We start from the raw sequence: 22,084 nt of genomic DNA on the forward strand, positions 1-22,084 counted from the left end.
AATTGAGATAACTTACAACATGTCTGATTTGAAAAGTATGATTTTCTAAGCTTCAATTGAAAAAGTTTTATATCCTATAGAAACCAATGAAAAAATTCCACTGCCTTAAAAATTACCTCCAATTTTCTATGACATGCATAAGAACATGTTCTCAAGGATCATGAAATAATTATAGATTACAAGTATCACTTTTATCAAAAACTTTCTAATAATTCTATCTGATGCTCCATAAAGAACTGCTACAAAAATGGGTACGAGGAGGGAGAATTGAGCAAAGAATATACAACTAGCATGTTTCATTTAACATTATTCCTGAATTGCCAAATTGGAATTGATATCAATTAAATTAAATTAAATTTTATCATTATAAACTGAGGTACAGCTCTCTTAGTTCTATGCTATGTGAGTCCATTTATTCTTTCTGAAATAGGAATTGATAGATCCTAAGTGCTTGGTAGTTAAAATTTTCTTCCTAGGGAACACTTCTCTTTATTCATACTTAACAGTTTATAAACTGAGCGAAGAAAATATGAATCAGGACAATTATAATACAGTTAATATAGAATTCTTTGTGTAAAACCTCAAATTATTATGCTAATTAATTAATATATGGTAATAATAATAAAATGCATTCTGGTTCCTGGGTCCAGAAATATTATTAACTCCTATTTCTTGCAAGCTGTATGAAAGATGTTCTAAAGTAGGTTTAAATTAGGTAAAAAATTATTAAGGTGCTATATATTAGGAGTGGATTTACTATAATGCTTCTTAATATCCATTGATGTATTTCACATTCAGATTGCTAGAAATAATCTCTGAATATGTTTTCTATTTCATGAATGATATTTCCTCTTTTGAGCAATGGAATTCCATGGTCCTATTAATACTCTATTGATAGGCTAGTATTAGAAAATCTTTGTTCTTATATTGCTATGAGGTATTAAAAAATTGTATTAATTTCATGGAGAAACTGATCAGAGTAGAAGGTTTTAAAGAAAGATAGTAAAAAAAATGAGCTTAAAAAAGAATTTTAACCTTTAACCTAAAAGCTGTAGCCATGCATTTGTTAAAATCCTTTTAAAATATTGCCTTTATAGTTGGTAAAACAAAACAGAAGCTGTCAGAGTCCTAAGTAATTATATCAATTACATGGAAGACCAGAGCCTAATTTGAGTTAAAGAATTACTAAAAACTATATTATACCAACATGAACAGTAAACAGCAATGAAATTTTATGCCACAGACAAAAGCACACATTAAATCTGTAATGTTTTGTCCTAAACTCATAAACATTATAAACCTATCCAATTTAAAAAATCTATGATATTAAAGGGAGAGAGCAACAATTAATCTATCTATTTTTGGTAAAATTATTTAAAATAATTGTTAAGAAAATTGTATGAAGAAAACAATGTTAACTAATACAGATAATATAATGTTTCTGTGCTAAAATTAAAAGGCTATTTTTCTCAATTTTTCAGTCTATACCAAACTGAACAAATTACTGAGATTACTGGACACACATCATCATTTGTGATCAATATTCAAAATAAATTCCTCAATTAATCTGATAAGTAATAAAATAAAATAAAAACTCCAAATGAAACTAGACATGCAGCTATATACACAAGCAGAATTTTTAAAAAGCTTCTTGATGGGATGTTTCATTTTCAACTAGGTAGTTTAAAGTCTGTGCAGTGGAAACTTTTAATAAATAAATATCCAATTCCCTTTCTGTCCCACTTGGTCCGCAAAGCAAGTTTATTGCTCTGGATTTTGGACAAGTAAGAAAATAAATGTAGCTTTGATACAGTACAGAATAACGCATCTAAGCAAGAATTCTTTGTTTTAATGGTTTGAGGAAAGTTTCTGTAGAACATGGTCTGAAAACACTGCATTTTTACATTTAATTGTTCTGATACCAAATACTTAAAAATTAGCTACTACTGGTATCAATCATTATTCCCCTTTTTAAGCTTTGGTTGTTTGCTTGCTGGAGACAAAGTTTTTGATCCAGTATGTTTCTTTTATCTGAACTACATTAGCTGTCAGTTTCTTTACAGACTTAGTTTAAGGCACTAACATCATGTTTCCCAGAAAATAAGACTGGGTCTTATTTTCTTTTGACCCCAGAAATAAGCGCTTGACCTTATTTTCTGAGAGGACTTTTTTTTTTTGAGGTGCAGGAGACAGTGAGTGTGGTCATGGCTGTTGGGCCCCTTAACCACGGCCTGTGGATCAGCTGAGCTGATCAGGAGCTGCCTCTTGTTCTGTCTCTCTGGGTACCTGGAGGTATTTCTTGCACACCCTTGCTGCAGCCCTGCCACGGGACCAGGCAACCTCACAGCCGAGGGCCCCTTGTCGAGTCCTGATCTGGGGCTCATCATACCAGGGGCTGGTGGTGGGGGCCCGGAGCTGCAACAATTGGAGCTGCCAAGTCCAACGACGAGCAAAGATATGGTGGCAGGACACGTCAGGGCAGTGACTGCCAGCCACTTGTCAGCAGGCCGCTCTCCTGATGAGGCAACAGGACTTCCGGTCACAGCAGCATGGCCAGGTCGATGGCATGGTGCAGAGTCCTGGGAAGCATGGCTGGAAGGGATGCAAGCAACAAGGTGCACAGCCAGTGCAAAGAACAGGGAGGTGACAGCACTTCCAGTGGCAGCGCAACACAGTCGCTCATCAGCTGTTCGCCCCTGCATCCCTTCCAGCCATGCTTCCCAGGACTCTGCACCATGCCATCGACCTGGCCATGCTGCTGCAGCTGGAAGTCCTGTTGCCTCCATTCTTCACACCAGCAGTGCACCTTGTTGCCTGCAGGTGCTGCTTGCGGCCAGACCTGACCATGATTGGCCTGTTGACTAATGGCTGACTGGCACTGTAACTGCTCTGATGGTTGCAGCTTCGTGCACCCACCCAGGTATGGCGAGCCCCAGATTGGGACTCAACAAGGGGCCCTCAGCTGCGAGGTTGCCTGGTCCTGTAGCAGGGCTGGTAAGAATGTACAAGAAACACCTCCAGGCACCCAGATAGAAGAAAGAGAAGCAACTCCAGATTAGATCAGCTGATCTGCAGGTTGCGATTAAGGAGCCCAGTTGCCATTAGCTGATGGAGTAAGGGAAAGGCTGTCTCCTGTGCTGGCCACGTCCACCCCTTCACTAGGCCTTACTTTTGGGGTAGGGCTAGGCCTTACTTTTTGAATAGGTCGTATTTTCGGTGAAACATGGTATTGATCTTTAAACCTTGCATGTTTGGAATACGGATGATTGCTTCCATATGTTTCTCTCAATAACCCAGGATATTATTACAACCGCAAAGACTACATTTTTGATGTTGGCATATATGTTATTCTGCCTAAAAAATGTTACATGCCACATGTTACATTTTAAACACTGTATAGAATTTAACTCAATAAAAAGGGATTTAGTCTTTGAATGGGTTGGATGGAATTATATTTGGTATTTAGTCTAAAAGAGAAATGCTACACTTATAAGATTTTCTTTCTACAAATATATGCAAACTTGTGGTTCACTGTTGATTATATTTCTAATGCTATCTATGAATAATATCAAATTCACAAATCAAGTTTTATTTAAATCTGTAGGCTGAGTCAACCTTGAGCCCCATCAGAACTTTTAGGCACATTTTTTGTGGAGTCTTGTTTAGATTTTGTTTTGTTGTTATTTTCTCTTTTTTGCTTGCAGTTAGTATTTTAACTTTGGAAATACAATAAAAATGTATTGGAAAGCGTTCATGCCACTATGGATAAGAATAAATAATATTGCTTTATGGGTAAGACATTAATAAAATTCTGAATTGTGATGGAACAAGGAGACTGAAATAGCACTGAAATAAAAATCCATGCTCAGTTAAAAGCCATGTACTTACTCTGATGTTTAATGTTGCAGATATTTGTCAGTATGAAAAGCAAAGGTAATAATATCAGGGTGCAAACACTTTCACTGTTGATTTTACATAAATAATTCTCAGTAGTAAATGAACAAAAATTCCAGGAACAGCTGAATTTTTAAATTCTGAGATAGGAAGTAAACTGAAAACATTACTAACCTTAAGTTGTGCTAGGGCGAATTATGTTTGCATACCTTATAAAGAATTTTTTAAAATTTAAAACAGTTCCCAAAATAAACAAGATTATTTTTTGCAAGACAAAAAAATATTCATATAAGATGGCGAAGATAAATTCAATTGGCAATATAAAATATCAAACATCTTTCCTATTATATGTTATCTATGACTGTGCAGAGTTGGTCTTAATACAATTGGTCCATAAACTACTATATCCTGCAATACATTACATTAACCTCATTTGGACAGGTATTTCTGCTTTCAAAATGGCAAGATGAATCTTTGACCAAAAAAAAAAAATGTTCCCACTAGGTTTTCGTAAGGAATACACACATACATACAAATACCAAATGTAATTTATGAAATGTGTAGTAAAAATCTTGAAAACAATGTACTAAAATCTGAATCACATAGAAAAGCAATATATGTATAGCATAAATTGAAATAATTTCAAATAGCTCATAGTACATTATATGTATAGTATTTTGAAACAGATCAAACTACTAAGCAACACATATAGATATTTGAGATTAGGTTTAATTAAAATCAATACAACATGCACATGATTGCATTCTGTGGTAGAATCTGTTTGAATGAGATAAATCCTATTTACTTCAATAAATCCTGTTCCTCACTCTGCCAATCAATTATGAAAAGTGTATTTTGAAATAGTGATGTATTTCTACCGTACTCCAACGATTTGCATTTTGAGATAGAATAATCTGGAAAGCTGCATGATACTACACTATTTTATGAGATTTAAAAATATAACAAGATTCAGAATATTTAACCTCAAATAATTCTCCAGAACCAGCTGGAACAAACTATAGCACCATCTAAATTACCACTTACTTTGTTAACTGCCCTTTGTTTTTGTTGTTGTCAACTCCATTATATGTTACAGCTGCCAATTTTCTGCTTCTGTAATTCTCATAATGGACATTATTAGTGACATCTTTCAGATCTTGCATGTGAGTTCTAGAAAAGGAAACCAAAAACCCACCAGCAACTTATTTCCTGAATAGTACCATATAAATGCCAAATATAAGCAACGGTGTTAAACTTTGCTTTCATAAAATGGTTTTCAAGTTTGTTTAAAAACTGAAATAGCTTTAGACTTACAACAGTTCTTTTAATGACTGTTCAAAGTTACAACAGCACTGAAAAAATGACTTATGACCATTGTAACATCCCTGTGGTCATTTGATCAAATTTTGGATGCCTGACAATTGGTTCATATTTGTGAGGCTTGCAGTGCCCTGAGATCATGTGAACAGCTTTTGAGACTTTCTGACAAGCAAAGTCAATGGGAAAGCCAAATTCACTTAACCATGTTGTTGTTGTTAGTTGCGAAGTCGTGTCCGACCATCGTGACCTCATGGACAACGTTCCTCCAGGCCTTCCTGTCCTCTACCATCCTCTGGAGTCCATTTAAACTCATGCCTACTGCTTCAGTGACTCCATCCAGCCACCTTGTTCTCTGTTAACCATGTTGCTAACTTAATAACTGCAATGATTCACTTAACAACTGTGCCTAGAAAGGTCGTAAAATGGGGCAAAACTAAACAAATATCTCACTTAACAACATAAATTTTGGGCTCAATTATGGTTGTAAGTCAAGGACTACCTGTATTGCTGTTACTGTAAATTAGTTCAGGACTGAAAAATTCTACATCATTACCCTCCAAGGGCAGAATACATTATTCTGTGAAGCATTTAATACTGATGTTAAGTAAGGAATAACTTAAAAATGTATTGCTAATATTAATGTTATAGATTACTTGTTTACCTTATTAACATGTTCCTTAGAATTGTGAAGTCACAGTGTTCGCCATTTTCAACTGCATAAAAAAAATGCTTATTTTAAATACACTTTAATCAGCATCAGATGGGCAACCTGAAAATTAAACCCTGTATTTGCCCTTAGTAAAATTTCCCTTGATGCTTAGTAATTCAAAAAATACACCCATGTTATTTTTGTTGCAACAATATTGATATGCTTTGCCAATGCCTTCTTTCAAGAAGTTTTTATAATCTCCCACTTTAGTATATAACTCTGTTTGACTATAGATTTCCCATTCAAGTGTTAACCAGGTCCAATTAGTTGATTTCTTTTTAAGATCAATAAAAATGGTAAAAACAAACTTAATACATGTAATATTGTATTATTGAAATCATTCTAATTATCCAAATTTACAATTAAAGAAATAACCAGTGTAATAAAACAAATATTAAAGTTAGCTGCAGATTAACAAATATATACTGTTTCCCTGAAAATAAGACCCAACCAGAAAATAAGCCCTAGCTTGATTTTTCAGGATGCTCGTAATATAAGCCATACCCCAAAAATATGCCCCAGTTAAGATCATCAGCCAGATGGACGCAATTAGTCATGTATTTCCCCGAAAATAAGACCTAACCAGAAAATAAGACCTATTGCAACTTTTGGAGCAACAAATAATATAAGGTCTTATTTTCGGGGAAACATGGTAATAAAGATATGCTGTGCTTCTGATTCAAAAGCAAAATAATGCTTTAGAGCAGGGGTCCTCAAACTTTTTAAACAGGGGGCCAATTCATGGTCCCTCAGACTGTTGGGGGGGTCGGACCATCTGGGTTGGCATGGCTAGATGGTCATGCAACTGGGTGGGCATGGCAAGGTGGTCATGTGACTGGGCATGGTCAATTTAACAGTGCGTTAAACAATACACATAAATTAATCTTTAATTTGTTATGTTCCTAGAGTGGAAAACATATTAGTGAAAGGATGTGGCTGCCATGGAGGCAGTGTGTGTGAGGGATTTCTGTGTGTGTGTGTGTGTGTGTGTGTGTGTGTGTGTGTGTCCCTCTCTCTCTCTCTAGAGGCTGGGGAGGCCAAGAACAGGCTGGGTTTTGGCCTCCTGAGGCCTTCGTGCATCCCATCTTTGGCCTCCTTGGCCCCAGTACCACTCTGCTGCCTAAAAATGGAGCTGTTTTTGGTCTCCTGAGGCCTCCATACATCCCATTTTTGGCCTCCTCAGCCTCCAGAAGTGGGTGGAGGCCAGCGGGTAGGTGGGGCAATGTGGCCAAGGCAGCCTCGTGGTCCCAAGTGGACTGGATTAATGGCTTTGGTGGCCCATAGTTTGAGAATCTCTGCTCTAGGGTCTAGATATACAGTATAATTAAGGGCACAGTTATATGGAAGTGGAAGGGCAAGTGGGAGAATCTGTACCTCTATTTTGCTTTTCTGAAACTATAATATTCCTATAAAGATATAGCTTATTGCCCAATTATGTATGTTACACATTCTATTCACTTACCTTCTGCAACACCCCAAGGATACTGTCTTCCCCTAACTCTCTTCCCATTGACTTCAATAATAGTATTACTACCTACTACCGCAAGAGGTAAACGATCCTACAAAAGAAACAGAATATTTTTTTCCTAAAATAACTTATTGACAGGTTGGATAGAAAGTAAAACTTTTTATACTGCCCTGAGATCACAATAAAAATAAGTGTCAAAGAAGATTAGAAAAAAGAGCTAATAGTAAAGAAGAGCATCATCTGGTTATAAAATTAGGAGAATTTTCTGTTCAAGATTGGTCATGCACTAATGGAATTGAAGATTATATTCTTTAATTTTAATCCCATCCACAGGAAGGCAGAACCTTTTGATTGATTTATCTCCAGCAACTAATGACCCCAACTGGTTTTCAAAATAGCTGGGGCAAATACTTGATTTGCTACAGAGTCCTGCTGAGGCCCTGGCTCTGATAGGATAGCGACTATGTGGCCTTTCTTGGCTCATCACTCCAGTTACTCCCTGTGGTTCATGGAGAAGTTGAAGTAGTTGAAAAAGGTCAAGAGATGTCTAGAGCACTTCTGGGGGAAAACAAAGAATGAACTCAACCAAACATGAGTTAAAGCCACTATTAAGGCTTATCTCATCGCAGTAAGAGCATCAATACTTCTCTGCTCTTATTATATCCATAGAATGCCCACCCCCCGGTGACTCTTTTTAGGGTCATCCAGACTCTCTTTTCAATTCTGAAGAATGTTATATAAACATATATAATTGCGAAGCCTAAACTGCCACACAATTTATTTTATTTATTTATTTATTAAATTTTTATACTGCCCTTTTCCCGAAGGACTCAGGGCGGTGTACAGCCAAAAATAAAAACACAGAAATGTACAATTAAAACGACAATTTAGTTGCAATGAATTTCAATAACATTCCTCGGAATTGAAATGATTTTACAACCAGTATATTTCATGCAAAAATCACACCCACATCCATTTAGAACCAATTAATAAAATGAGCAGACAGATGACTGAACAATTGGGAAATCACTAGGATAAGAAATCTAAATATATTTTCTAAGTATATTTATCATCTCACTACATGACAGTGTGGCAATCTACCATAAGAGGGCACTACAGCCTCTCATTTTAAAATCTTACTTGTTAAAAATAAGAACTATTACAAACATTCCATTAGGCTGAAAATATGCACTTTCTTTTCTTTGCTCAACTAGTTATGTTAAAATTAAATATATTTTGCCTAGCTATTGATGACAGTTACGGTAAATCAAAAACAAAAATAAAAAATCTGAATATGCTTGTTATTTTAAAAAGAAGAGAGGATTCAGGTAAGATTCACCATTATTTTCTTTTGCAGCATAATTCCTTTATTATTAACCAGTAATAAAGGAAACATCCAAAAGCAGTCACTACAATAGAGTAAAAGCAAGGACATTTTATAAATAAAAATTGTTTTAGTAGGCTTGAGATATTAAAGAACACTCAAAACTTTCCCTAATAATCTGATTCTATTATGGTGTATGTCAAAGTGTTTAAAAATTTATATATATCAGAGTTTTCTATAGACAGATATCCGATACACATTTTTTTGTGGAATGACTCTGTCCATTAAAATAAAACCCATTTGCACAGAATTTTGTGACATGAAACTGTAACAATTTGTTTCAATATATTTTGGTACCTTAATCTTTTTAACCAGCTTATTTTCTTCTTCATCATCTGTTTCTGGAAATTCATATATTTTAATTTTGTGCTCTTGGATTTCTTTCATTATCTAAAAATAAATATTTTTAAAAAGGAACTGTAACAAAGATTGAATATATTAATAAAGTATGCTGATGAATTTTATTTTTATGTATTAAAGATGAACACCACAAATTTATGTCAGAACATGGATACTTCTATAATCAAAATGTCTTTTGAAATTCAAGTTATGTGTTTCTTACTTTGCAGATAAAATTATACTTTTTTCCATTTCCCAAAGTCAACCCACTCTCACTCATTCCAATTCACACAATATGGTAATAAACAGTATAAAAGGATCATTGGAGATTTTAATATTCTTTCACAATTTTAAGAATATTTTAAGAATAGATTGTAAGCATCCAAACTGATGTGTTTCACAATTGTTTCAAAAGCTATGCAACAATTCTGATCTCACATATATATGTTATTTGCAGTACATTGCTGGTATGTGTCTTAATTACTAGATTTATATTACTTAATTACTAGATTTCACACCCTCAGGGTGCCATCAGCTAGGCAGTGCCGTCTGGCGACACCCAGGGGAAGGGCCTTCTCTGTGGGGGCTCCCACCCTCTGGAACGAACTCCCTCCAGGACTTCGTCAACTTCCGGACCTCCGAACCTTTCGTCGCGAGCTTAAAACACACTTATTCATCTGCGCGGGACTGGATTAGATTTTAAAGTTACTGGTTTTAAGGGGTTTTTACTATTTATATTGTTTTTAATAATTTGGCAATAGAATAAGTTTTTTAATCGTCGTTTTTAATCTGTGTTTATATGTATTTTAACTGCCTGTGAACCGCCCTGAGTCCTTAGGGAGATAGGGCGGTATATAAATATGAAAAAATAAATAAATAAATAAATAAATAATAAATAAATATTTTTTCATTCAGAAAACTATATACTATTAAATTAAGTTTCTATTCTGATAGGTAATCGTAGTCATCCTTACAGAAACTTCAATCAAAAGCTATATATTATTTTTCAAATCACAAATATACCATCTTCTACAAAGACATAATAACAGTAATGTATTATTGAATACTTATTGACTAATCTGTAGTTTTAAACAAAGATGGCAAATTTTCAAACAAAAGTTCATTGCAATTGGTAATTATCATTCCTTGATGTCTGTGTGGGTATGTATCTATGTCTATGTGTGTCTGACAAAGGGAGAGAGGGGGGGAGGGAGGAGGCAGTGGGAGGGAGGGAGAGATTATGTGTATGTGTTGTGAAGAATTCTATTTCAATTATTTAATCGGTGATATAACATCAGTATATAGGTAGCCTTGACTTATGATAACAGTTGGATCCAGAATTTCAGTGATGTGATAATTAAATAAATCATATGATCAGGTTCAATTTTATATGACCATTTTTACCCTGATCATTAAGTGAATCTCAGTTGTTAAGCAAATCGTTATGATCATTAAATTATTCAAACAGTTGCTAAGTAAATCCAGCATCCCCAATTGACTTTGCTTGTTAGAAGCTGGACAGCAAAGTTACAAATTATTATGTGACAGCAAGATGCTGCAACAATGCAAGCCAGTTACTAAGAATTTCAATTGCACATAACCATGGAGTGTTGTGATAACAGTAATTTTAAGGATGGATTTTAAGTCATTTTTTCCAAGTCATAATTTCAAACAATCATCAAGTGAACAGTTGTAGGTCAAGGACTACATATACATAGTTTCCTTATTAGAGCTCTATCATATGAATGAATATAAATGAAATATCATTCATATTTTGCCTTCAGGAAAGAAATTAACTATTCACCATCCAAATTAAATATGCTTAGATATTATAGATTGTAGTATCTAATCTGCTACCATGTTTCCCAGAAAATAAGACCCTGTTTTATATTTTTTTGAGCCCTGAAATAAGTGCTTGGCCTTATTGTCATGCGCTCAAAATCCTGATTGGGCTTATTATCAGGGGATGTCTTATTTTGCGGGAAACAGAATACTATATGATATATGAAAGCGGTATTTATAAATGCTATATTCATATAAAGGACTGATAGTTCATCTGTCTCCAACCTTTTTGGCTTGGTTGGGTGGGGGAGAAGAGGGTATAGTTGCCTGCGAGTGGCAGGTGGGAGCACATGAGCAGCCTGTGGGTTGGAGAATCCTGTGATATTTGAATCATACAGATCTTCTCTTGGATAGAATAAGAACAATTAAAAAAATTAGAGCAATTAAAAATAAAAGCTATTCTAGAACATCTTGAAAGGCTATAATATAATAATCCAGATAGACAGGATTTCTTGCTATTTTTCATCACTTTATTGTTTTTACTTAATGCAAGCTGCAAAGAATCATTTTGTTGTCACATGGCCTGCAAGCCTCATAAACAGACAAAACAAGTGATCATGACAGCCTGAGGGCGTTCACTAAAAAAATCAAATATGTATTTGCTAACCTCCTGTCAAAAATATGTAAACTTGAGCCTCTGACAGTTTCTCAGCAAAGATTCTTAAATAAAGAATGATTGCTAATTCATTAACAGCAGAAAGCAAAGAATACAAATAAATGGGATTTTTCTCAGTGGAAAAAAGTCAGAGGTAGGTTTGTTGGAATTTCTATAGCAGGGGTAGTCAACCTTTTTATACCTACTGCCCACTTTTGTATCTCTGTTAGTAGTAAAATTTTCTAACCACCCACCGGTTCCACAGTAATGGTGATTTATAAAGTAGGTTTGGGGGGGGGGCGCCGGCTACCAGCTCTGCCTGTCTGTTAAAGCTGGGTGGTGTGGGGGGAGATGCGCGAGCTATTCTGGGACGAGGCTCTTTTGTTTGCGGTCGCACTATAGCGCTATTTAGTTTCACTCACATAACTTGAACTAAACTTATGCACGGGTGATACAAATAGTATATTTTCAGAAATTTAAATTGTCACGGGGAATTTTATGAAAACCTAATGAAAATGTTTTTAAATAATGCTATGAATTTTTTTTAAAAAGTCAATTAAATTTTTTTTAAAAGGAAAGTGCTTCAGTATCGGGCAAAACTCCTGTTGCCTACCATGAAAGCTGGAACACCCACTAGTGGGCGGTAGGGACCAGGTTGACTACCACTGTTCTATAGCATAAGAAAAAAAATCCCACAAGTTAATATAAGCCAGGTATTGCAAGATACAAATGAAAGATTATTAGGTCTACCAGATTTGAAATTATATTTTGGTTCCTATTGTTTAGCCTTGAATAGATGTTGCAAAGAAACAGGTTATTGGAGTTAGAAGGACATGAATCTGAATTTGAGTGACATATATATTTATAGTATGGAATAAATGTAAATACTGAATGTGGCTAAAAACAGCTTTTAGTTTTCAGCACAAAAAACATTTTATAGACAACAAATAAGTAAATGACTAATTTATCATGATATACTATAATTTCCTCAAGAGGGTTGTAAAATAAAACCAAGAACAGATATATGTACCGTATTTTTTGGAGTATAAGATGCACTTCCCTCCCCCCCAAGAGGCTGAAAATTTGGGTACTCAGAATGTAGCTTCTTTGAAGCTTTTTTTCAGCCCTAACAAGGTGCTAGCGAGTGGAACAATCTTCCAATCTTCCAAACTTTGCCTGCTTCCTCCGACTCTCAGCTGTGCTTTAGAAGCTTTTTTTCAGCCCTAACGAGGCGCTAACAAGTGAAGCAATCTCCATGCTTTTTCTGATTTTCTCATTGCTGCTCCTTCTCAGCTGTGCTTTAGAAGCTGTTTTTTTATTCCCAAGCAGGGAAAGAGCGCGCTCATGCTTAAAACAAGCAAACTAATGTGCTGAAACTGACCAGACTAAGGATGAATACCTGATAGGCAAATTTCCCCCCCTTATTTTCCTCCCCAAAAACAAAGCTGGGTTACTCCAGGGCATCTTGTACTCCAAAAAAATATGATAACTTGTCCATGGTTTTCTAATGTACAATTATTAGAAAGGTTTAAAGAGGATAAAATATTTTATGATTTTGAACTATTTAGTTCAGTTTGAGTTTGAAACAGAATTAAGCACTAATGATGAACATGTTATGCTAAAATGTATGTTAGTTGAAACATGAGACAAGACGACAAGGGAAAGAATATGTAATAAAATGGGACAAAATTTTGGTGACAATATACAAATGGATCAATGGGAAAATATGTGGTTGAAAGGACTGAAATGTACGTTATTTTCTAGTCTTAAAGAGAATTTTATAAAATGATGTATTGTTGGCATTTATCATTAAATAAATTGTCTAGAAGGTACTTTGAATCTTTGTTGGAAATGAGAACAACGTGAGGAGACACTATCATGTTTGGTGGATGTATAAAAAAGCTAACGAATTTGTATACAAATACATATATTAATTCAGAAGATTTGAAAAACGAGAGTACAATTAAAATCAAAGGCTTTTCTTTTGGGACTAATGGACTGACAAGAAGAAAAAAAGCATGAAACTTTGTTTCTATAAATGAACCTTCTTTCTAGTTCATTACTTTTCTGAATGTTTCTTTCTTCTTTCTTTATTATGTATTAGTTGTATTTAAGTTTAAATTTTTTAAAAAATATACTTAATTTCAATATCACAGAGAGAGAGAGAGAGAAAGAGACAAAGACAACAGAAGCAGAGCCCATTGTATATCTCTGATGGGATAAGTGGTTTTAATTTCCTCATAAGTAATATTTACAGGTAAACAGCAAACTTGCAAAGTTGTGGATGATACTAAAATAATCAGAATGTCAAAATTAACTAAGAAGTGTTAAGATCTCTTTACACTGGGTAACTAATTACATGGAAATGCATGAAAAAAGATACACAATTGGGTGAAACCCTCCTAACCTTATATACACAGTGATAGAGTCTGAATTGTTTACATTTCACACAGAAAAAGATTCAGAGTGGATAACACAATGGAGATGCCAAGAATATACAGCAATGGAGTATGCAGCAGCTCAAAATATGGATTCAAAAGAGCTAGAGAAGAAGCATAAGAGGACAAGTAAAATGATCTGGGGTTTGAACATCTTCCATATGAGAAAAGGCTAGGAGGCTGCTTGGAAACAAAGTTGCTGAGGAAAGATATTACTGAGGCATATAAAAATAGACAGGTCTGAGAGAAATATAACTTCCAGGGCATCCAAGAATCTTCAAATGATCCTTCTGTGGAAGTTATTATCATAAGATGTGGTGATGCTCACTAACTTGAACAGCTTTAAAAGAGGACTGGATAAATTTATGGAAAATAGGCTTAACAAGGATTAATAATCATGAAGACTCAATGTTAATTCCAGGTAGGAAATAACATGTCTCTAAATATAAAATCTAAGGGAATAGAAATTGGAGAAGCACATATGTCTAACTTCTGCATGTGACCACCTTGGAAGCATCTGTTTGGCCACTCTATATAAAATGCTGGATTAGGATGGGTTTTGGCTGATCTGGCAGAATTGTTCTTATGCATGTTATCGTGAAACTAAGGAGAAAAATATAATTATATTGAAAGAAAAAAAAAAGAAAATTACCTGTTTTTTAAACTGTTGGCATTCTTCAGGTGTGAGTGTGTCGGCCTTGGCAATGAGAGGGATTATGTTCACTTTTTCATGCAGGCGTTTCATAAACTCAATATCCAAAGGCTTAAGTCTAAAATAAAAATTAATGAGATTTTTCCAATTTGGCTTCCAAACAAACACAGCCAAAATGAAATCCATATACGGTACAGAAAGTAAAACAGATAGACCGTGAGTTATGACTGTAATGGAATCTGTCCATTAGGGTTGAAAGTCGGGACACACACTAAATGAACTACCTCATGTAATGGCGAGCCATCTCTGCTCTTCCCAGTGCATTCATTAACCAAATGTGTGGGTTATTATGTAGAGCACGGGGTGCCTCAAGGATGGGGGAAATCCTAGGAGGCCTAATGAGGCAAAGCCCCTTGCCTCAGATATCTCAAGGCTTCCTCCACTCCAAGATGCACCATGCTCCATTCTGCCTTTTCGATGGCTCCTGTGTGCACCTGCTGCATAGCTGTCCTGCTATCAAGAGACACTGATGATGGCTGTGCCTGCCCTTCCTGGTTCTGTCACTGCCTTTCCTCCTGCCAACTTATCCTTTTCCCTTTCTGGGGCAAAAGGATAATTTCCCTAACTTTTCAGAGCTTTCTGTCCTGATCAGCTGGCCACCAATCCTTTGGATGACTACAAACTTCTGGCTCTAGCTAGCCTTTGGGAAATCAGACCCTACATGATAAGGTAGCTGCTTCATGAACTTCCCAAAAGCCTTACCTTGCTACAAACCCTGTCCCTCTTCCAGAAAGCCATGTTTTTCAGTAAAAAGCTGGGAGGAATAGCCACCTTGTTCTCTCCTTTGGCCAATTAGATGTTAAAAGTAAAATCCTCAACTCTTCCCTCCAGTCTTTACCCCTTTTAAAAACATTTACCTTGGCTCCAGATTGACAAGGAAGAAAGCAAGCAAAGAAACTCTCCAGCTTTCTGCCTAGAACAGCTGCAGAAAAAAACTCAGCTCAGAAAGTTTAGCAAGGGGAGCACAAAAAAACGAAAACAAAAAAACATCCGGACAAGTTTTTAGCTGTGTGTCTCAATTCTGTAGGACCCAGCTATGACTCTAAAAGTCAAGATCAAGAAGTTTGTCCTGCCCAGCTTTTTTTTTTTAAAAAAAAACCCTGAAGAAATGTGGCTTTCTGTGGGAGGGAGAAGATTAAAGCAAAGGAAAGATTTTGGGAAGCTCATCCTGAAGCTGCTATCGGAGCATTCAGGCCTGGTTTCCCAAAGTCTAGCAAAAGCCAGGAGAAGTTTGCAGGTTCCTGAAGGCCAGCTGATCAGGGCAAAGAGCTCCAAAAGCAGCTGCCATTTTCCATAAGGAACTGTTGGAGCACTGAAAATGGCAGCTGCTGCCAGGAGACACAGGGAATAAGCCCAAGTGCTGTGGGGTGGTGCTGGAGCAGGATGGGGGAAAGGAAGGAAGGTGGCGGCAGTGCTGCAACATCCCCCTAATCAGTGGTAATGGTGAATAACCCAGTGGCCCTGCAGCCATCCTAACTTTGAAACAAGGTCATATGCAGTTTTGGGGTAATTGTCATAACTTTGAATTTTTAATAATTGATCTCTTATATCTGGAGGACTACAGTAATCGCATCTGCCTTGCAAATATGTATACAATAAAACCTCTACACTAAAAGATATACGCTTCTGAAAATGGTTCAGAATTTTAAAACTCTTCCAAGCAAAGTTCCTTTCTACTGCTAAGTAATGTATCTGTCAGGCCTGGAAACCATACTAGGCCTTAGGGCTCCAGACGTTGCCACATTTTTCCCCTGAGGGGAAGAAGGGGGGTTGAGGGGTATGGTAACATTCTTCAAGCGGTCAAGGTCGGATGGTGTTCACATCTGCAGGAGGAGTGGCGAGAAGATATTCGAATGAACTGGGAGAACATGGGACCATGTGACCAGTAAAGGGGTTAGGGGGGTGGGACTCTTGGGGTTTGTATAACTGGGAAAAGAATCCGGAAGTTCAGTTTTGGAATTTCACTCATCGTGTGCCAGTTTTCTTATGCTAGTAAAGAACTCTGAAAGACAATGGCTTCTGAGTTTTTTTTTATGCAAAGAGGTTTTTCTGGAACCTTGACATTATTCCAAAACTCCTAACTTTCTTTTGCTTAACGGTACCCTCTCCTCCGCTCAGGAGGGGCCTGTTAGGGGGGTGCTGGGCCCCAGCCTCCGCAACCTTCACAGCGGTGCAAAGACCCAGCGAAGATGGAAGGGCAGCAAGCTGAAAGCGTGGAAGGAGCGCAAAGGCTGGAATCTGAGGACTTGGTCGAAATCACCTACTTCCCATCGGAAGATATGACTCAAAAACCCGAAGTGGTAGAGCCTGCTTGTCAGCTTGGTGCACGGCCTAAAGACTCCGATTTATGGGTAAGCTGTCATTCCGGCCAAACCCCACCCCATCAATTGCAAGAAGTGAGATCCCTGGGAGAAAACATTTCCCCGGGGCGGAATGGAGAGCCCCCTCCCTCTTTTCAACCTCAATGGAGGACAGTAAAAACCGGAGAATCGGGAGAGTCACTGGATTGGGACCTGAGAAACCCCTGAAATCCCAGTCCCTATTGGACCTCCCGGAAACTTTTGAGCGTTTGGAAGTGAGGCCTTGTATAAGCTCAGCTCACCCACCTCGAGAGCCTTTGAGTTTAGCTCAGCCTAAATTCACCTTCCCTCCCTCCAGAGAGGGAGAAATTACTGAAGCTCGAAGCCATTCCAATGAACGCAGGAGGACCTCCCTTCCCTCCTTCAGATGGCAGGGAGTTCAGGCAGCACCAGGGACTTGGGGGGAATCGCAACTCCCCCCCCCATTGACTTTTCCCGCCAACAGAGGCCTACGCTGCCTCCTGCTGCTTCTATTCCTCCCAGTTGGGCATTTTATCCTGGACAAGGATGGATCCAATACCAATGGCAACCAGCAAGTTCAGCACCTTTTTTTCCTGGGGGCCTCAGGCTGAGTTTTGCCACGTCAGCTGAAGCATTTCAAGGACTTCGTTCTCAGCAGCCAGGGGGAATTCCACCCCACTTTACAACTCAGCAACCAGCCACGATAGCAACAGCCCTCCCACAAATTCCTCTTCAACCACAAGCAGGTCAGTTAAACTTACTTGCTCCCCCACCACCCTTGATAATCCAAGGTGAAACCCACTATGAGATCAAGAAAATCCTTGACTCTAGACTATACAGAGGTCAATTACAATATTTAGTCCACTGGAAGGGATATCCATTATCTGAATCTACTTGGGTCAAAAGTTGGAAAGTAAATGCGGACAATTTGATTAAACAATTTCACGACACTTTCCCTAACAAAATTAAAAAACCTCTTGGAGGGGGTAGAGGGGGGTAGAAGGGAAGTGTGGACCACCGAGACTCTTCTTTATTAATTCTTTGTTTTCTTTCCTAGGATATAGCTTCTTTTCCAAGGGGGGACGCCTGTCAGGCCTGGAAACCATACTAGGCCTTAGGGTTCCAGACGCTGCCACATTTTTCCCCTGAGGGGAAGAAGGGGGGTTCAGGGGTATGGTAACATTCTTCAAGCGGTCAAGGTCGGATGGTGTTCACATCTGCAGGAGGAGTGGCGAGAAGATATTCGGATGAACTGGGAGAACGTGGGACCATGTGACCAGCAAAGGGGTTAGGGGGGTGGGACTCTTGGGGTTTGTATAAGTGGGAAAAGAATTCGGAAGTTCAGTTTTGGAATTTCACTCATCATGTGCCAGTTTCCTTATAGTAGTAAAGTAAAGAACTCTGAAATACAATGGCTTCTGAGTTTTTTTTATGCAGAGGAGGTTTTTCTGGAACCTTGACATTATCTTTTTCAAGTTTGCAGGTCTATTGAAAGTACACTTGTTAGGGAAGAAGCAGCCATATATTCAACTTTTCAAATATTTATATCTACTATCCTCTGAGAATTAGGGCAATATTTACCAATGATTTCAAAAACAAAGTGCTTTATAAGAACTTATCAGTACCACAAATTATAATTTATAAATATCTGATAAAAGGCAATTCAAAGCATTGGCAGAAATTGACCTATTTGGCCTATTTATTTGTTTATTTATTTATTACATTTGTATACCGCCCTTCTCCCGAAGGACTCAGGGCGGTTCACACCCAGTTAAAAAATACAATAAATACAAATTAAGAACAGACTAAAATTTATATAAATAATGGCCAGAATATTAAAAACTAAACAATATAAACTAAAACCCCATTTAAAATTACTTATTCAGGCTATTAAATAACCTATCTAAAACGTCAGCATATCTTTTAACTAATCATCCTTTATTATGATACTGTAAATAAAGCATGAAAAACTATTTTCAATTTGACCAATTAGAAAAATCCAAAATACAAAACTAATAATAACATATAATCCCAACTCTTGCTCTTCTGGATTCTAAAACAGAAGAAAAACTATTAAGTTCCTTACAATTTCTATGATATGACATATCTAACAATGTATTGCTTAACATAATGTAAGCCGCCCTGAGTCTTCGGAGAAGGGCAGGATATAAATTCAAATTAAAAAAATGTAGTTTAAATGTTTCTGAGTGGAGAAATCGCAAGGTAGGAGCAAAAACATTAATCTTTAATACTGACCCGTGTCCTGAAGGAGCAATGAAATATAAGCAACATTGGACCCTGTTATCTGGCATCTGTCGTCTGTTCACACGTGATTCTGCATTAAGATAGTCTTCAAACTTACTGTCAATGTAATCAATAACGGGCTGCCAGCTGCAATATACAAACACATTTTTAAAAAAGCAGATTAACTTGAAAAATTAGTACATATTAGTACAAGTTATAGTATATTAGTACAAGTTATAGATAATAATATTAAAAATGACACGTAAATATCACAAATATAATTTTCCAGGAGAAATTTGGTTAGGTTGCTATATGAGCAATGCCCATTCTTATATATGAAACAAGAGTAACAAGCAGAAGGTTTAGTACAGAGGTCTGCAACCTTAAACACTCAGAGCCATTTGGACCCGTTTCCCACAGAAAAGAAAACACTAGAAGCCACAAAACCTGGGTGGGCCTGGCCAACGTAACATCACTTCCACCCAGTCACATGAACACCCCCCCCAGCCATGCCTACCCAGGTTTTATGGCTCCTGGTGTTTTCTGTGGAAAATAGGTCTCTCTTTCATTCTCTCCCTCCCATTTCTGTTTTTCTGACTTTTTCGTCTCCATCTCCCTTTCTTTCTTTTTCTTTCTTTCTTTCTTTCTTTCTTTCTTTCTTTCTTTCTTTCTTTCTTTCTTTCTTTCTTTCTTCCTTTCTTTTGTCTATTTTCTTTCTTTCTTTCTTCCTTTCTTTTGTCTATTTTCTTTCTTTCTTTCTTTCTTTCTTTCTTTCTTTCTTTCTTTCTTTCTTTCTTTCTTTCTCTCTCTCTCCCCATTCTCTCATTTGTTTCCCTCTTATTCTCTCCCTCCAGCATTTTCATTTTTCTCTCCCTCTAATTTATTTCTCTTTTTCCTCTATCAATTCTTTCCCTCCATCATTTTCTCATTTCTCTCTCTCTCCCCATTCTCTCATTTGTTTCCCTCTTATTCTCTCCCTCCAGCATTTTCATTTTTCTCTCCCTCTAATTTATTTCTCTTTTTCCTCTATCAATTCTTTCCCTCCATCATTTTCTCATTTCTCTTTCTCTCCCGTTTTTTCTCTCTCTTGCTCACGCACGCGCACAAGCGGGGATATCCTTCACAAACAAGCAATGCCGCCAGTGGCACTGATTGAAAAGTGTCCTCCAGACGGCTTTATATTTTGCATGGGGGACTTGTGTCAGCTGGGGGGTGTTTTTCAGTCAACGCCACTGGCGCACTGCTCAGCTGCAGGAGTAAAGAAGCTCAGAGCAGTGGGAAAAGGGGGCTGGCCCCACTGAACCTCATACACTCACCCCGGGGATCAGGCTCAGAGAAAGCTGGAGCATCCCCGCCAAAGACAATTCCCCATCAGATGGTCAACCCACCCACTCCACATGCCTTCGCTGTGCTTTGGTGATGCTTGGCCACTCACTTGAGGAGGGTATCCCCGCTTGTGTGTGCCCTCCTGGCCCCACAACAGCTAGCCAGGAAATCATGTGAGAAGAATAGAATAGAATAGAATAGAATAGAATAGAATAGAATAGAATAGAATAGAATAGAATAGAATTTTTATTGGCCAAGTGTGATTGGACACACAAGGAATTTGTCTTAGTGCATATGCTCTCAGTGTACATAAAAGAAAAGATATCTTCATCAAGATACAACACTTACAACACTTAATGATAATCACAGGGTACAAATAAGCAATCAGGAAACAATCAATATCAATATAAATCATAAGGATTATGGAAGATTATGGAAGAAGGAGCAGGTGGGCTGTCTTTGGGGAAGCTGCCATGCTCGCTCCTCAAGTACGAGTCTATCCTTTCCATCATACCCTCCTCCCGGATCCCATTCGCACCCCGCCAGCCCTGGTGTTAGCGAGGTTGCATCAGCCATGGCCACTTTGGGCCAGTGTCTTGGGGCGGCAAGCAGGTTGCGTGACTGGGTCAGCAGAGAGCTGCAGGAGAGGGGTCAAAGAGCCACATGCGGCTCTGGAGCTGTGGGTTGCTGACACCCAGTTTAGTAGTAAAAGGAAGGGTTATAGAAATGGTATGAAGGAACATAAAGCATATTTCCCAAAGCTATTTGTTAAAGTATAAATTTCATTTGTTAACTATCTACAATAATTAATAGATTGAATATTTATTCATTACATTAATATTAAAATAAAAACTTTATAATAACCGAAGACATTCTTGACATCTCATAGTTATCAATGGTACTTAGTCTTTTGACTTTTCTCAGTAATAACCAAATAATATTTATCTCTGAGCTAATCACAAAGAAACAAGACATATCCAAACATGTAGAAACAAGGCAGTTGATAACTACTTTAGGAAAATTATTTTTTATGTCATTTTTGACCAACAGAACTGCAGTAAAAGTGCCATATAAAGAAAAAAAATCTAGTTTAAATATATGCAAGTATTGCAAGATAATACCCATTACTAATATTAGAATGTACTTACCAGTTGCTATTATCCACTGCATCACCAAATCCTGGTGTATCAACTATTGTCAGTAGCAACTGTACACCACCTTCTTTAATTAGAACCTTAGACTGTTCAACCTGAAAAATTTTAAAAAGATAAATAATGCATCTACATTAAATATTAGTGGTACTTTGCTAATAAAAACTTTTAATATAATAATTTTAGATTTTTTTAAAGAAAATATTATAGGTCAACTGTTCCTAAAATGTTGTTTAAAATATGACCATAAATGAATGTTATTGTTATGTATGCTAAACTGCTTTTCTATAAATGTAGTAATTCTTTTGATTCAGGGAAAAACTTTGATTCAGTGGAGAATC

The 22,084-nt window shown here is 37.1% G+C and overlaps 1 protein-coding gene across 2 annotated transcripts in view; it reads right to left on the reverse strand.

Moving 5' to 3' along the window:
- Positions 1–22,084, reverse strand: part of SEPTIN7 (septin 7) — a 96,870-nt gene that overhangs the window by 19,184 nt on the left and 55,602 nt on the right. For both annotated transcript variants that reach the window (XM_058184227.1, XM_058184226.1), the window contains exons 4-10: positions 21,741–21,841; positions 19,279–19,413; positions 14,642–14,759; positions 9,073–9,165; positions 7,386–7,482; positions 5,876–5,927; positions 4,939–5,064 (exon numbers count right to left, since the gene is read on the reverse strand). In XM_058184227.1, coding sequence (XP_058040210.1) covers positions 4,939–5,064; positions 5,876–5,927; positions 7,386–7,482; positions 9,073–9,165; positions 14,642–14,759; positions 19,279–19,413; positions 21,741–21,841 — 722 coding nt within the window. The remainder of the gene's footprint in view (positions 1–4,938; positions 5,065–5,875; positions 5,928–7,385; positions 7,483–9,072; positions 9,166–14,641; positions 14,760–19,278; positions 19,414–21,740; positions 21,842–22,084) is intronic.

Source organism: Ahaetulla prasina, chromosome 4 (genome assembly GCF_028640845.1).
Source record: "Ahaetulla prasina isolate Xishuangbanna chromosome 4, ASM2864084v1, whole genome shotgun sequence".
In the NCBI taxonomy this organism is placed as follows: Eukaryota; Metazoa; Chordata; class Lepidosauria; order Squamata; family Colubridae; genus Ahaetulla; species Ahaetulla prasina.